The sequence below is a fragment of the Dermochelys coriacea genome, chromosome 3, assembly GCF_009764565.3.
Source record: "Dermochelys coriacea isolate rDerCor1 chromosome 3, rDerCor1.pri.v4, whole genome shotgun sequence".
NCBI lineage: Eukaryota > Metazoa > Chordata > Testudines > Dermochelyidae > Dermochelys > Dermochelys coriacea.
Genome location: NC_050070.1, coordinates 218,641 through 236,238, shown reverse-complemented (window position 1 = coordinate 236,238; position 17,598 = coordinate 218,641). Strand labels below are relative to the sequence as shown.

The 17,598-nt window shown below is 45.6% G+C and overlaps 1 protein-coding gene across 1 annotated transcript in view; it reads right to left on the bottom strand.

Annotated features, from left to right (window-relative positions):
- Positions 1-1,974: 1,974 nt before the first annotated feature.
- The window catches only part of ZNF512 (zinc finger protein 512), a 48,259-nt gene continuing 32,635 nt past the window's right edge, over positions 1,975-17,598 (bottom strand). The window contains 4 exon segments of the mRNA XM_043509917.1: positions 1,975-4,146; positions 4,510-4,608; positions 5,859-5,921; positions 13,170-13,271. Of these exon segments, the coding sequence (XP_043365852.1) occupies positions 3,835-4,146; positions 4,510-4,608; positions 5,859-5,921; positions 13,170-13,271 (576 nt within the window). The 3' untranslated portion in view covers positions 1,975-3,834.

Here is a 17,598-nt window from a genome sequence, read left to right as displayed (position 1 = left end):
TATAAAATCTCTCCACTGTATTTTCCACTGAATGCAGCCGATGAAGTGAGCTGTAGCTCACGAAAGCTTATGCTCAAATAAATTTGTTAGTCTCTAAGTTGCCACAAGTACTTCTTTCTTTTTGCAGATACAGACTAACACCGCTGCTACTCTGAAACTTGTCAAGACTCCCTTTTATACATCGAAAGGTTGCATTAGACCTTTTGACCACAGCGCCACACTGGGGACCTCATGTTCACCTGATTATACAGCAGGACCCGCAATTCTTTTTTTCCCCCAGTCACTGCTTCCCAGGATAGAGTTCTCCATCCTGCATGGCTTACATTTTTTGTTCCTAGATGCATACATTTACATATTAAAGATATTAAAACACATATTGTTTGTTTGCGCCCAGTTTACCAGGCCATCCTGATCACTCTGTATCAGTGACCTGTCCTCATCAGTATTTACCTCTCTCCCAATTTTTGTGATATCTGCAAACCTTCTTAGTGATGACTGCATGTTTTCTTCCAGGTAATAACAAAAATGTTAACTAGTGCAGGGCCAAGACCCAATCCCTGCAGGATAGCAAGAGAAAAACATCTGCTCAATGATGATTCCCCATTTACAATTACATTTTGAGACTTATCAGTTAGCCAGCTTTTAATCCATTTAATGTGTACCAGCTTAAGTTTATATTGTTCTTGTTTTTTTAATCAAAATGTTGTGCAGTACCAAGTCAAATGCCTTACAGAAGTCTAATACATCAACATTATTACCTTTATCAAACAAACTTGTAATCTTATTAAAAAAAATGTACATCAAGTAGGTTTAACAGGACCTATTTTCCATAAACCCATGTTGATTACCATTCTTTTGATTATTTATTGAGCTCTGTATCAGCTGCTCCATTATTTTGCCTGCGATCAAAATCAGAATGACTGGCCTATAATTACCCAGGCCATCCCATTTACCCTTTTTAATTGTTGACCCAATACTAGCCGTCTTCTAGAACTTCCCCAGTGTTCCAAGTTTTACTGAAAATCAACATTAATGGTTCAGTGAGCACCTCAGCCAGCTCTTTTAAAACTCCTGGATTAAAGTTATATGGATCTGCTGATTTTAAAGTGTTGAACCTGCTGTTTAACATTCTCCAGAACTACTAATGAAGTGGCAAGAGTGTTATCATATGATATGACTACATCGTCTCCCCGCAGACATATTTATTGAGCACTTCTGCCTTTTCTGATTATTAACAATTTTACCATTTCCATCTAGTAATGGACCAACACCACTGTTAGAATTCTTTTTGTTCCTAATATATGCCTTTGACTCTTTCATAGAATCATAGAATCATAGAATATCAGGGTTGGAAGGGACCCCAGAAGGTCATCTAGTCCAACCCCCTGCTCAAAGCAGGACCAAGTCCCAGTTAAATCATCCCAGCCAGGGCTTTGTCAAGCCTGACCTTAAAAACCTCTAAGGAAGGAGATTCTACCACCTCCCTAGGTAACGCATTCCAGTGTTTCACCACCCTCTTAGTGAAAAAGTTTTTCCTAATATCCAATCTAAACCTCCCCCATTGCAACTTGAGACCATTACTCCTCGTTCTGTCATCTGCTACCATTGAGAACAGTCTAGAGCCATCCTCTTTGAAACCCCCTTTCAGGTAGTTGAAAGCAGCTATCAAATCCCCCCTCATTCTTCTCTTCTGCAGACTAAACAATCCCAGCTCCCTCAGCCTCTCCTCATAACTCCTTTCTGCCCACATATTTAATCTACATTAATGCAACAGGCTATGAGGAGGGTTGGAGTGCTAGATAGAGAAAAGTGGTTGAAAAACTGAAAGTGAGTGCCCTTTGCCTCACTGGTTAAGGGCATGCGTCGTATTGGCACCCACAACGAGCCCAGAGACAGGTAGCTCTGCACTCTTCTGCCCCATACTGCTAAAGTGGGGATGATTCTAAAGACACTATACACCAAAGAAACAAGAAATCACATTCTTGCACTGGTGACATTTTATTTCATTTTGTTCCGATCCTGATCCTGCTGTTATGACCACAAATTTCACAGCCTCTATAGAAGAGCCCAGAAACCTGCCTCTTTAATACAGCACTGCAATCCATGATAGCTGCAGGTCCCAGCATGAAGTGCAGCTGCTGCACCTAGATCAGAATGGAGCATTGCATGCAGAGTCCAACAATCGCCATGGGTGTTAGGCAAGAGGTGGGGGTAATTTGCTTCACTCTACGCACATTAGGGTATAGCTTCTGTAAAATGGCCATGGCTGGGGAGAGTTGGGTCCTACCCCCAGCCACAAAAGCAATTTAATTATACGGGTGAACGAACATCACTGCTAGAAAACACAAATAAACCTGTCTGTGCCCTCTGCACCTCAGGGAGTCCTCTGTGAATTTCAGCACCAGCAACTTTGGCCGAGGTGGAAGCTTTCACTGCAGCGAGACATGAAGGGTACTGTTGAGTGCCGGATCCTGCTAACTGAATCCTTACATATCAAACTAAAGAGCCAGCTGAGGCAGGGAACTGTAGCAGGACAAGAGAGAGTAGAGGGTAAAGAGACATCAAATCTTGCAGTTTTCCCTGTCAGGGGATGTGGTCTGATATCACAAATCCTGCAGGCCCCGTCCCTGCCCAGCAGAGAATGGGGGTGCCTATGCCTGCCAGAGATGTTGCGCATTTACGGGTCTCAACTGGCTCTGCTGTACAAGTGGAACATGGCAAAACACTCACCATGTGCTAAATTAAAACTTAATTCAACAGGTAAACAAGACCCCCCTACCTCCAGCCCTGACACCAACACACAGGAAGGCTCATTACATAAGGCTTGTCCCAATAAAGGTGGCTAGCTCAGGGGAAAGGGCATCTGCAGAGCTCACTTACAAGGAGAAGCAGCGCCTATTACGGCTTGAGAGGGAAGGAGGACACCAAATTAGGGCAAGGCCACCCCATGGCAGCAATACACAGTGCTTTGCTACTGTGTATGAGCTCTATTCTGCAGGTGGGAGGTGGCTGTTATGAACAGTGAACCTATAACATAGCACAAGCCATCTGCACGGATCTCACACATCCCCAGACTGCAGTGTGCTGGCAGACAAGTTTGCTGCCACATGCCTCTGGAATGCAAGGGTACAGACAGCTGGTCTCTAGCCACAGACGGGAGGAAGAGCTCCCTCCCCACTTTTGACCAGTCAGTGCTCAGCCTTAAAGGAGGCAGGTGCTGAAGGGTGCATTAGCCCACGGCAAACACTTCTGCTTTTGACAGGGTGATGTCCTACCCCATCAGGCAAGCCTGGGTTCCTAAACTGCTGGGCAGTGCTGAGTTTGCAGATTAGTGTAGTAAAGGGATGGTGCTTTATGGCAATGACCTAAAAGGGAGACTGCACTCAAGTGTCTGAGTCTCAGAGGCGGGCCCTTTAAGCACCTGAGATAGCACTGGGCTGCAGGTGATCAAGCCGGAGCATCTGTGCCCCACCCCAGAAACTGCCCAGGATCTGCACTCACTACCCCAAAGGAAATCTGTCCCCCAACTGAGACCTGCACACCCAGTCCTAGAGATCCCATAAAAGGACACATTCTTCCATCAAGGAAACCTGCCCTCACCAAAGCTGAGGATCCCTAAGAGGAGGACAACAAAAGCAGAGAGCTGTAATGGAGGCTAAAATATTTAAAATCACTAAATAAGCAACTAACATAAACTGAACTCGGCCTGTAACTAGGGCACAAACTACACTGGATACACTGCTAGCGCCGCTGTCCATGGGAGGAAGTGACCGCGGTGCCATGACCTGGGCCCCTGGCTTCCTAGGACTGTCTAGTTCCTCTGCCTCCAATGATCTATTTCCTGCCCCGTTTGTGGATGTTTTTTGGAGTTTCTGCTCTCTGTACAGCTTGGGGCTCCTCCTCCTCCTCCTCGCTGCTCCTGCTCTCACTGTCCACCAGCTGGGAACGCCCCCTCTTACTCCTTCTTCTGCTTTTCTCAGCCCCTGCACCAAGGAGCTTCTTGGTAGACACAGTTACAGGCCTTTTCTTTCTGCTCCGGGCTGCGGTACGCTTCTTTCGCTGCTTCCTCTGCTCATCTTCTCTTTGGCGGATTTTCATCAGCTTCTCAAAGCCTTTTTTGTTAGTGGTATTCACATCAAACCAGTCCTGGAGGGTTCAGAAGGCAGAGGGTTAGTACTGGGGGAGGAGATACAATGGCAGTGCCTGTCCTGTTCCACTACTGGAACCACCCCCCAAAGGGGAGGGATTAGCAGAGAAATGGGATCCAAGAATGAGGCTGGCCAGCAAGGTGTTATTTTTACCAGTTGCTGGGCAGATTCCATTCTGCTCTCTGGGGGCACACTAGATTCTGCAATGGGTTGGCTAATACTGCAGGATATGGAAGGTGCTGGCAAAATGAAAAAAAAAAAAAAAAAAAAAAAAAGAGTGGCAGCAGCATGGGACAAGGGCTAAGACATGGCACTTTTCCCCCATCCCTTTGAAGGGGGCAGGGCACCACGCTCTTCTCACCTCAGCATGCACAGAGTTGATGTGATACTTGACCCCGCTCTCCGATATGAATTCCTTCTCACACAGGAGACACTTGTATTTCCCAGCCACAAAGTCTCCCTGCCACCAAAACAGAAAACACATCACCAGACACCACCCTCCTCTCTGCCCAGTGACGCTGAAAGGCCCAGACCTTGCACCCAAGGCATGGCCAGACGTGATCCAGCAGTGAGGAGACAGAGCACAAAATCCCTTAACTCATCCCAGAGGGCGAGCACTCAGGCCACAGCAGCACAGACACTGATGCCCAAGTGCACGCTGAGAGAATGAGGGTGGAACCAGCTCCAGCTACTCCTCAAGTAACCTCCATCACTGCTGGAGGCCTTGCAGGTCTCACACAGGGGGAGTATCTGGTAAAGGTGCTCTTGTAGCCATGGGATTGCAGGCAGGATAGTGACTCAGGTACAGATGCAAGGGATATACAGCCTTACTGCCTCACAGCGCATCTGTGATGCGGATCCATTAAGACGTGGTGAGGCAGTCAGAAACTGTGGACAAGGGGCTATTAAGACCCTAAGGAGCTAAGGACCTAGGAGTTACAATGGATGAGAAGCTGGATACGAGTCAACAGTGTGCCCTTGTTGCCAAGAATGCTATTTTGGGCTGTATAAGTAGGGGCATTGCCAGCAGATTGAGAGACGTGATTGTTCCCCTCTATTCGACATTGGTGAGGCCTCATCTGGAGTAGTGTGTCCAGTTTTGGGCCCCACACTACAAGAAGGATATGTAAATATTGGAAAACATCCAGAGGTGGGCAACAAAAATAATTAGGGGACTGGAACACATGACTTATGAGGAGAGGCTGAGGGAACTGGGATTGTTTAGCCTGCGGAAAAGAAGAATGAGGGGGGATTTGATAGCTGCTTTCAAACTACCTGAAAGGGGGTTCCAAAGAGGATGGATCTAGACTGTTCTCAGTGGTAGCAGATGACAGAACAAGGAGTAATGGTCTCAAGTTGCAGTGGGGGCGGTTTAGGTTGGATATTAGGAAAAACTTTTTCACTAGGAGGGTGGTGAAGCACTGGAATGGGTTACCTAGGGAGGTGGTGGAATCTCCTTCCTTAGTGGCTTTTAAGGTCTGGCTTGTCAAAGCCCTGGCTGGGATAATTTAGTTGGGAATTGGTCCTGCTTTGAGCAGGGGGTGGGACTAGATGATTTCCTGAGGTCCCTTCCGACCCTGATATTCTATGATTCTAAAGAACATTGACAGACAAGGGTCCAGCAGGCCAATGACTCTGATATGCAGGTATCTGAGGAACAATACAGTGGGAGTGCACGTATGAAAGAGACTGTATAGAAATGGTACAAACCAAGGTGCAGGTGCCAAGGTGAGATTTGAGTCCTGAGACACTGCCATATACAGACTCACAGCCCTGAAATGAGAGAAGGGCAACAGCTGTCAGCAAGACAGTTGAGAAATCAGTTCCCCATGCACAGAAATGCTTTTTCTTCTGGAATGGTCCTTCCTTAGAAGGGAGAAAGCAAAGAAAGGATGTACAGTTTTATAAGACCAGACATGACAGGAATGGGGAGAAGAGAGCCCTCTGCAGATAGATTTGTTTAAGACTCCAGTAAATGAAATAAATTCCCACCTCTGGGCAAGTGTGCAAATCTCAAACAAAATAAAAAGACTCTAGCCAGCAATGAGCTGCTGATAGAGATGCCCATTCTACTAAATCCCTGAGTGCATTGATAGGGTTTGCATCATGCCCTGAAGGTCCACAAACCTGGGCTCTGTCAGAGAAATGGGTGGGGGTAATTACCAGAGTCTAGGACTCTTCCTCCACACTAACAGATGGGGTAAGTACTGCAGCTGACCTCAATGGCCCCAGCTGTCATTGGGAAAGGGGCACCTCTATGTCTAGACCCCGTAGTGCTTTGAACACCAATCACAACACCTTGAATTGTTCTCACAAGGAAGCCAGTGCAGAATCTGGAGCACAGGGGGCAACATGCTTCTTGTGGAAAATGCTGCTGGAGCAGTGGCTGCTGCACTGGGTCATCCACCATTTCTGAGGGTAACCACACATGCAGAACATTATAATATTCCAAGGTATGTTGATGATAGAGCCCTAAAAAAAACTACAGCAAGATCCACTGCAGAGAAAGGATTATGGTGGGGCAGCCCCATCCCAGTCGAGGAGGAGTTAAAGAGCTCCTCTGGGTTCAAACAATCCCAACCTGTTGCAGCTGTAAGGCCTATGGGTCCTGGAGAACAGTGGGTCCTTAAAAGGGAGAATACTGGCTCAGGCACAGTCTGTGGGTGGCTTTCAGGAGCAAAGAGAACTAGTGCTGAACTCCTTGGCCCCAAGAAACAAGATCTATCTGCTGGTAAAACTTTGAGAGCATCCTGAGCCCTCTGAAGAAACAGAGGGATCAGTTTTTCCTTACTTTTATTTCCAGCATTCTGGGACTCAGACTTGGTTTGTATGGACACACAAGGGATAAGGAGCCCAGACTTTCTTCCTCAGACTACTGGTCTTTGCCCTGCATGAGGCTGTAGGGACATGGCCCCTTTCATGGACCGTAGTGGTATTTTCACTTTTCCTTTTGGATTACTCTAGCCCCCCTGGAAGAGCAGAGGCTCAAATCTGACCTGGCAGCCTCCCCATCATGATGGAGTGGTGGCTGGGCCAAACCTGAGTGGTGCTGTGCAAGTTCAGTATATACCCTTCTCAAACTGCCATCATTCTACTGAGACAGCAATCAAAGGAACTAAATATGCAGTTTATGTATCATGTGCTCTTTGGGGCACCTGAGTCCCATCAACAGTATTGTGCCAGTTAGGAAACAGGGTGGGCAGTAGAGTTTTCCCACCGTGCACCACTTTCATAGGGCTAGAGTGTTCACACGGGGACGGGGGCGGGGGGGGGACTAGGCACTTTGGGACTGGGTTCCTTTGACTCAAATCTGTGCACAGCATTGTGGACACCAGAGCCCTAGGTTCAAACATGGGTCAGAAAATCCTTAACCTAGAGTTAAAATGCAGTGTAGACGCTCAAGCCCAAAGTTCCTAACATGGGTCAGCTGACTCAAATCCCACTAACCCAAGGCTTACATTGCTGTGTAGACATACCATAAGGAGAAAGGATTATGAAACATATGAAAATGATTCCCAGTTCTTAGCCTGGGTTAGCCATAAAGGACATTAATTGCTGTGTAGACATAGCCTGACACCCACGGCTGTCACATGCCAGCTGACTCGGGCTGCGGGGCTGTTTCACTGCAGTGTAGACTTCTGGGTTTGGGCTGGAGCCCAGGCTCAAGGGCCCTGCACAGTGGAAGGAGCCTAGATTCTGGGCTCCGGTCCATGCTTATCTTGGGGCCTCTCCTTCTGCCCCTCCACCCCCACAAACATGAAACAGTTCTGTGGTGATCTAGAATCCTATTTTTGACGTCTCCAACTCAAGGAATATTTCCAACACACCTCTGAACAACATACTAACCCATAGAGACCTTCCTACCAACACTACAAAAGGAAGGATTCTGGGTGGACTCCTCCGGAAGGTCAAAACAACAGACTGGACTTCTACATAGAGTGCCTCTGCCGACATGCACGGGCTGAAATTGTGGAAAAGCAACATCACTTGCCCCATAACCTCAGCCGTGTAGAACACAATGCCATCCACAGCCTCAGAAACAACTCTGACATCAGAATCAAAAAGGCTGACAAAGGAGGTGCTGTTGTCATCATGAATAGGTCGGAATACGAACAAGAGGCTACTAGGCAGCTCTCCAACACCACTTTCTACAAGCCATTACCCTCTGATCCCACTGAGGGTTACCAAAAGAAACTACATCTGCTCAAGAAACTCCCTGAAAAAGCACAAGAACAAATCCGCACAGACACACCCCTGGAACCCCAACCTGGGGTATTCTATCTGCTACCCAAGATCCATAAACCTGGAAATCCTGGACGCCCCATCATCTCAGGCATTGGCACCCTGACAGCAGGATTGTCTGGCTATGTTGACTCCCTCCTCAGGCCCTACGCTACCAGCACTCCCAGCTATCTTCAAGACACCACTGACTTCCTGAGGAAATTATAATCCATTGGTGATCTTCCTAAAAACACCATCCTAGCCATTATAGATGTAAAAGCCCTCTACACCAATATTCCACACAAAGATGGACTACAAGCTGTCAGGAACAGTATCCCCGATAATGTTCTGGCAAACCTGGTGGCTTAATTTTGTGACTTTGTCCTCATCCATAACTATTTCACATTTGGGGACAATGTATACCTTCAAATCAGCAGCACTGCTATGGATACCCACATGGCCCCACAGTATGCCAACATTTTTATGGCTGACTTAGAACAATACTTCCTCAGCTCGGGTCCCCTAATGCCCCTACTCTACTTGCGCTACATTGATGACATCTTCATCATCTGGACCTATGGAAAAGAAGCCCTTGAGGAATTCCACCATGATTTCAACAATTTCCATCCCACCATCAACCTCAGCCTGGAACAGTCCACACAAGAGATCCACTTTCTGGACACTACGGTGCTAATAAGAGATGGTCACATCACCACCACCCTATATCGGAAACCTACTGACCCCTATGCCTACCTACATGCCTTCAGCTTTCATCCAGACCACACCACACGATCCATTGTCTACAGCCAAACTCTATGATATAACCGCATTTGCTCCAACCCCTCAGACAGAGACACACACCTACAGGATCTCTATCAAGCGTTCTTACAACTACAATACCCACCTGCTGAAGTGAAGAAACAGATTGACAGAGCCAGAAGAGTACCCAGAAGTTACCGACTACAGGACAGGCCCAACAAAGAAAATAACAGAACGCCACTAGCCATCACCTTCAGCCCCCAACTAAAACTTCTCCAACTCATCACCAAGGATCTACAACCTATCCTGAAGGACGACCCATCACTCTCACAGATCTTGGGAGACAGGCCAGTCCTTGTTTACAGATAGCTCCCCAACCTGAAGCAAGTACTCACCAGCAACCACACACCACAACAAAAACACTAATCCAGGAACCTATCCTTGCAACAAAGCCCATTGCCAACTGTCTCCACATATCTATTCAGGGGACACCATCATAGGGCCTAATCACATCAGCTACACTATCAGAGGCTCGTTCACCTGCATATCTACCAATGTGATATAGGTCATCATGTGCCCGCAACACCACTCTGCCATGTACATTGGTCAAACTGAATAGTCTCTACGTAAAAGAATAAATGTACACAAATCAGATGTCAAGAATTATAACATTCAAAAACCAGTCGGAGAACACTTCAATCTCTTTGGTCACTCGATTACAGACCTAAAAGTGGCAATTCAACAAAAAACTTCAAGAACAGACTGCAACAAGAAACTGCTGAATTGGAATTAATTTGCAAACTGGATACAATTAACTTAGGCTTGAATAAAGACTGGGAGTGGATGTGTCATTACACAAAGTAAATCTATTTCCCTCCATACTGTTCTTGTCAACTGCTGGAAATGGCCCACCTTGATTATCACTACAAAAGGATCATCCCGCCCCCCCCCCCCCCCCGGCCACGCTCTCCTGCTGGTAATAGCTCACCTTTCCTGATCACTCTTGTTACAGTTTGTATGGTAACACCCATTGTTTCATGTTCTCTGCGTATATAAAATCTCCCCACTATATTTGCCACTGAATGCATCCGATGAAGTGAGCTGTAGCTCACGAAAGCTTATGCTCTAATAAATTTGTTAGTCTCTAAGGTGCTACAAGTACTTCTTTTCTTTTTTGCGAATACAGACTAACATGGCTGTTATCTTTGATGGAAGGGATCATCTATCACAAAGGTAAGCTTACTTGGGTGGCAAGACAGATGGAAGTACCCAAGGGGACTGTCTGAGACTCCACTGTGATGCTGTTATCGCTCTTGAGGAGTATACACTTGATAATTGGTTGGTGAAACCTAAATATAGAACTCTCAACCAATTTGGGATTTGTGTCCTGTTTCTTAACAGTCTGCCCTAAGGTTGGTACCCATGCTCTTGAGCCACTGCAAGACAGCTTGGAGCGCGAGTTACGTGATGGGGTAAACAACACTTCCCTCATCACTGTCCTCTCCACCCCATTCAGGGTTTTATAGCCCTGACCCTACCTGCTCAGTCGTCTCTTTTCCAAGCTGCATAGTCCCAGACTCACTAATTTCACATCATACGGAAGCTGTTCCGTACCCCCCATCAGGTTTGTTGCCCTTCTCTGTACTTTTTCCAATTCTAATACATCTCTTGAGATGGGCGAACAGATCTGCATGCGGTGTTCAAGGCGAGGCTGTACCATGTCTGTTTAATTATCAATACCTTTTCTAATGTGTCCTAACATTCTGTTCGCTTTTTTGACTGCTGCTGCACATTGAGTGGATGTTTTCAGAGAACTATCCACAATGACTCCAAGTTCTCTTTCTTTCTTGAGTGGTAACAGCTAATTTAGATCCCATCCTTTTGTATGTATAGTTGGGATTATATTATCTAATGTGCATTACTTTGCATTTATCAACACTGAATTTCATCTGACATTTTCTTACCCAGTCATTCAGTTTTGTGAGATCCCTTTGTAAACTCTTCACAATCAGCACTGGACTTCGCTATCTTCAGTAATTCTATAGTGTCTGCAAACTTTGTCACCTCACTGTTTACGCATTTTTCCAGATCATTTATGAATATGTTAAACAGCACTGGTCCCAGTACAGATCCTTAGGGTACCTTGCTATTTACCTCTCTTCACTGTGAAAAATGACCTTTTTTTCATATCCCTTGTTTCCTATCTTTTAACCAGTTACTGATCCATGGAGGACCTTCTCTCTTACCTCATGACTGCTTAGTGAGGCATGATAAGGGGGGATATGATAGAGATATATAAAATCATGAGTGGGGTGGAGAAAGTGGATAAGGAAAAGTTATTTACTTGTTCTCATAATATAAGAACTAGGGGCCACCAAATGAAATTAATGGGCAGCAGGTTTAAAATAAATAAAAGGAAGTTCTTCTTCACTCAGCAGACAGTCAACCAGTGGAACTCCTTGCCTGAGGAGGTTGTGAAGGCTAGGACTATAATAGGGTTTAAAAAGAGAACTGGATAATTCATGGAGGTTAAGTCCATTAATGGCTATTAGCCAGGATGGGTAAGGAATGGTGCCCATAGCCTCTGTTTGTCAAAGGGTGGAGATGGAGGGCAGGAGAGAGATCACTTGATCATTACCTGTTAGGTTCACTCACTCTAGGGCACCTGGCATTGGCCACTGTCAGTAGACAGGATACTGGGCTGAATGGACCTTTGGTCTGACCCAGTACAGCCGTTGTTATGTTCTTATGATTTCCATTTACAAAAGCTGTGTTGGCTCTTCCCCAACATACCATGTTCATCTGTGTCTCTGATAATTCTATTCCCCAATAGTTTCAACCAGTTTGCCTGGTACTGAACTTAGGCTTACCGGTCTTTAATTGCTGATTTAAGTGATGGTTACATACCACAGTTAGTAATTCTGCAATTTCATATTTAAGTTCCTTCAAAAATCTTGAGTGAATACCATCTGGTCCTGGTGATCAATTTGTTCCAAAACCACTGGCACTTCAGCAGTCCCTGTAGGCTGCGAACCTCATGACAAATGTGGGGAAAGCCTCATACTATAGGACAGCTCCCGCACACAACCACATATGCTTTAGTAGTTCCCCCATGCAGTATCACCTGTTTCTTATTTGTCATGAACCTCAGCCAGCTCACTGTCATTCAAGCCCCTACCTCAGACACTGGGAAAGCAGGGATGTATGGTCTAGATCCAATGAAAAGACATAATGATGACACCATATCCAAACTGCATCTCTAAACCTCCAAGTGGCCTCAGATATAGGAGGGCTGGGAATACAACTCTCCAGGATTCCTTACTGGAGTCCTTGGGCATGGATGAGCATTTCCCAACACTTTCCAAGGATCTCTGACAGGGAAGTAGAGACATTTCTCTTCTATGAGGAGTCCCATAGTCCAGGCGGCCACGGGTATGATAATATTGTAGGATGCTGTCATACTGAACAGAATCAGCATGGATTTCTGGCCTTCATCCATCACTAACCAGAGAGACCAGTGCAGTGTCCATACTAAACCCAGACCTAAAGCCCAGCCAACAAGGATCTAGAAAATACCAGGGCTCTGCCTGCAGTCAGAGAGGCTTCTCTAACCCCTCAATAGCCTCGCTCTGGAAAGTCCAGGTGGAATTTGCAAGATTCTCAACATTAAGTGATGGTTTCTAGGCAATGGACTAATGCCCACTCAGTTCTTACTCGCCTTTGGAGAGACACTAACAGTGTCCATCAACGGACCCAATAGTTCCCCACTGGATTTTTCTAGCCATAACACCAGAGGATCGTCTCTTAAGAAGCAACCTAAATGTTGCCCAGGCACATCCAGAATCTCAGTGGGAAACTGACAGATATTCACCCTGAGAGCAAGTAGTGTTTGATTCCTCCGGACACAGAGATGAAGCTTGATTTTGGCCTTGTGGAAGTCTCTCAACTCATTGCTGCACAGCCTGGCCAGACTCAATTATTTTTCTAAGGTCCTTGGACTTGGTCTCTTTAGTGCTTTAGAAAGGACTGGGGGTTGGTTACCTGGTTTGGACAGTGGACCCTTCGGTACATCTTTATCTCCGATTTCCACTTGCACAACACATCCTGACTAAATGTGGGCAGTCCAGGCCGGGTGTATTTCAGCTGAGACAGAAGAATAGAAACAAAATCTGAAGTTAGATGGCAGGATGGCTACACACAGGATCAGGCATGTTCCTCTAAAGTTTTACGGCTGTTTTCCCACAGTAGACACTTCCCTTGTAGTAAACTTCCCTGCCAATCTAACAGTGAAACTCAATGAATAACCTTCCCCAGCACCACTGAGTGACTCTCCACAAGCTTAGCTAAGTCCCCACCCCACCCCACTCCTACCATCCAAAACCTCCCCCAAACTCACACTGGAGTGATTTCTCCCACCCTCAGTTACATAAAAGAGTAGGACCTGGGCCCCTCTCCCTCACAGAAATCACACAAAAGTAGACCTCAAAGGGATCTTAAGAGGTCATCTAGTCCATTCCCCCTGTGCTGAGACAGGGCCAAGTACCATCTGGGACAAGTATTTGTTTAACCTGTTCCTAAAAACCCCTAAGGGTAGGCATTCTACAACCTCCCTGTTCCAGTGCTTAACTATTCTTAGAGTTGGAAAGTTTTTCCTCATATCTAACCTGAATCTCCCTTACTGCAAACTAAGCTGATTTCTTCTTGTCCTACCTTCAGTGGACATGGAGAACAACTTATCATCATTCTCTTTATACAATCTTTTTACATATTTAAAATTGTTTTCATGTTTTCCTCCCACCCCCCACCTAAATTCATAGATTCTAAGACCAGAAGTGACCACTATGATCATCTAGTTTGATCTCCTGTATAAACACAGGCCATAGAACTTCTCCAAAATGATTCCTAGAGCAGATCTTTCAGAAAAAACATCCAATCTTGATTGAAAAAAAATGGTCAGTGATGGAGAATCGCCACAACCTTGGGGTAAATTGTTCCAGTGGTTATTACGCTCGTGTGAAAAATCAACTCCCAGCCTTGGGATCAGTTCATAACCTTTCTCTGCTAGTACTGAAGATCCTAGTAAATAGGGGCACCTAAACTAAGGGTAGGGTGCTCAAAACTAAACCAATGTTCCAATTTTTTCAACCTTCTTCACAAATCAAGTTTTCTAATTCTACCTCTTTTGTTTTTGTTTGTTCATCTCTGGGATCTCTCTATTATGTCCAAATTTTTCTTAAAAATGTGGTGCCCAAGACTGGACATATTCCAGCTGAGGCCTCACAAGCAGATCAGAAAAGATTGTTACTTATCTGTCCCACAACTGTTGTTCTTCAAGATATGGGTGGAGATATGTATTCCAATCAAGTGTGCAGGTGTCCAATGCACCAAAGTTGGAGAATTTTGCCATGGGGTGGAACTCATGCACTGTCATAACCCCTCCTATGGTTACATAAGAGTGGCAGCACTCTGACCCCTCCCTCCCCCCTCAGTTCCATTGCCCTGAAATCCCAGCTGCAGACTCAGATTCAGACGGTGGGTTGTAAAATACAAGTCTGCATCCACATCTCGAAGAACAGTTACCACACAGATAAAAAACAGTCTTTTCTTCAAAAAAGAAAAGGAGTACTTGTGGCACCTTAGAGACTAACAAATTTATTTGAGCATAAGCTTTCGTGAGCTACAGCTCACTTCATCGGATGTAGCTCATGAAAGCTTATGCTCAAATAAATTTGTTAGTCTTTAAGGTGCCACAAGTACTACTTTTCTTTTTTGCGAATACAGACTAACACTGCTGCTACTCTGAAACCAGTCTTTTCTTCTTCAAGGGTGCAGACAGATTCCTCTCAGGTGACTCACAAGCAATTTCAGCAGGAGGTGGGGCTTGGATTCTATTTAAACAGTGACTGCAGAACTGTCTTAAAGTTTGCATCAGATCTTGATGCCAGGGTGATAGCATAAGTATGACTAGAAGACGTTGTAGCAGCCCTGCAAATATCCAATATGGAGACATTGCTAAGAAACGCAATTGATGTCACTTGAGCTCCTGTTGGATAAAACTGTAATGACTACGCTGGCATCATCTGAGGAACTCCATAAGCCAAGGTAATACAGGCAGTTATCTACTTGGAAAAAGTCTGAGCAGAGACCAGTTATCCTTTCATCTGCTCAGCACAGAATCGAAATAACGTACAAAGTGGCTTAGCCCTTTCTAAATAGAATGATAAGCACCATCTGATCTCTAAGGTATGTACATGTTGTTCCTTCACTCCTGAACATGGTTTGGGAAAAAATATAGGTAAGAAAATAACCCAATTAAGGTGAAACAGATACCACTTTGGACAAAAATTTTGAGTGTGATCTTAAAGACACCTTGTTCTTGAAGAATTGAGTGTCTGGAGGATCTGCCATTAAAGCTTGTGTATTGCTGATTTTTCTTGAGGATTTTATAGTCATAAAGAAGGTCTCTTCTGGAAGAGGAGAGCCAATGAGCATGTTATCAGCTCAAATGGAGTGCTGCCACCACCATATTAAGTTCCCACAATGGCACAGTTTCCTTCACTGGTGGAAAAAGGTGAACAATACCTTTAAAAAAATCATCATCATCATCATAGGGTCTGAGAATATTGACTTTCATTGGATGAGAGGATAGAAAGCTGAGATTGCAGCCAAATGATTTTGCAGGGAGCTAAGAACTAGGCCTAAGAGTACAGAGTTGCTTGCGAATTAAATGAACATAAAGTCTCAACCAACTTGTCTTAGAATATACATTGACCATAAGAAGATATATACGACAGAGCGTAGAAGCCTCTGGTGTTATTCCTGAATTCTGCAACCATGGTGCTCTTCTTATTGTGACCACTGAAGCAAATACTTTGGTAGCCATAACAGCTAAGTCCAGGACCAACAGAAAACATGTCTTAACCACCAGATGGCCCTTCGCAACAAATGCCTTGAACTCCTCTCGAAAGGAGTTGGTAATTTGTCTGTGAACTTGGCTACAGAGTCCCAGTTCATAAAATTATATTTGGAGAGCAGTGCCTGCTGGTTTGCAATTTACATTTTTAAGGAGGAAGTTGAATAAATCTTTCCGCCCATGAGACCAAACCTCTTTACCTCTGTCTTGGGGCATGGACTTGTACCTTTCTTGATTCAATCTCTCATTGGCTGCTGTCACAACAAGCAAGTTAGGAGCAGAATGTGAATAAAAATACTTGAATCCCTGAATAGGGACATAACACTTGCCCATATGCTTTGCCATAGTTGTCAAAGGGTGTTCCACAAGGTCATGACAGATTGCAACAGTGCTTTGCTAATAGGGCGAGCTACTCCCCCTGGGTTGAGGACAGAAGAATGTCCACTAACTTGTGAGTATTTTCCTGCACCAATTCAGTCTGATATACCCAAGGCTGAAGCCAATTGTCTAAGGAGCTCCTGATGTGCCCAGAAGTCCTCAGGTACTGGAAAGGAAGCATCTGGTACTCAGGCGTCATCCGGTGATGATGAGGACTAAGGAAGGGGGTTCACTGGCCTTTCAGCGCAATACCAGACCCTGCGCATGTGTCTGAGGCTGCACAGGTTCTGAGGGGTCATCCTCCACCTAAATTTGCACCTGGGCAGCTGGCACTGAGCGCTGCCGGAAAACAGGATATTGAGCTAGATGGACCTTTAATGTGACCCAGTATGGCTGTTCTTATGTAGGTGGCTGGGGAGGTGATGCCATGGATTTGTTGGGTGATCTCGCCCTGGAGCGGGTTGAAGATTGGGACCTTAAGGAACAAGAACATCACCTGGACTCCACGATGGTGATGGGCAAGGAATCAGTGGCCAGTAAACAGGGGGCCAAGAGCTCCTTTCTCTGCAGCAGGGAAAAAATCCTGGTATCAGCAGGTGGTCTGGGCTGTCTCTACACTGGCATTTGAAAGACAAAGGAATGGGGAGGATGATGACCTTGAGCGTGTCCTAGATGAATACCCAGAATCATCCAGAGTTAAGGGGGAGCAACCCCCAAGGGGCAAGCCACCATCCAGCCTCCTTGGAGGTCCAACATGGCGGTAACATCAGTCCCGAGGCCAGTAAATAAGTTGGTGCTCTGAAGACTAGCAGAGGCAATGCACCCTCTCTTAGTACCGATGCCAAAATGAGGCATCGATGCTGGGGTCAGTACCAATCCTCATGACATGGTTTGCATGATGATCGCTGTTGGTGCCGAAGCTGACTGCTCTGCTAATGAACCCCTTGGCACCGGTGAAGGCACCTGGACACCTGTGTAATTAACCCTGATGGTGGGGTCATTACTGAGAAAGTCACAGCAGCTGAATGTTCCTAGATAACTGGAGAATCGGGAACCAAAAAGGCATAGCAGATCTGATACTGCCTGGTATGCCAGAGGGTGGACACTCTAATGACAATGCCATCACTACTGGACTCAATGGACAAAGCCAGAGTCAACAGTACAGCCTCAAGTTGATGT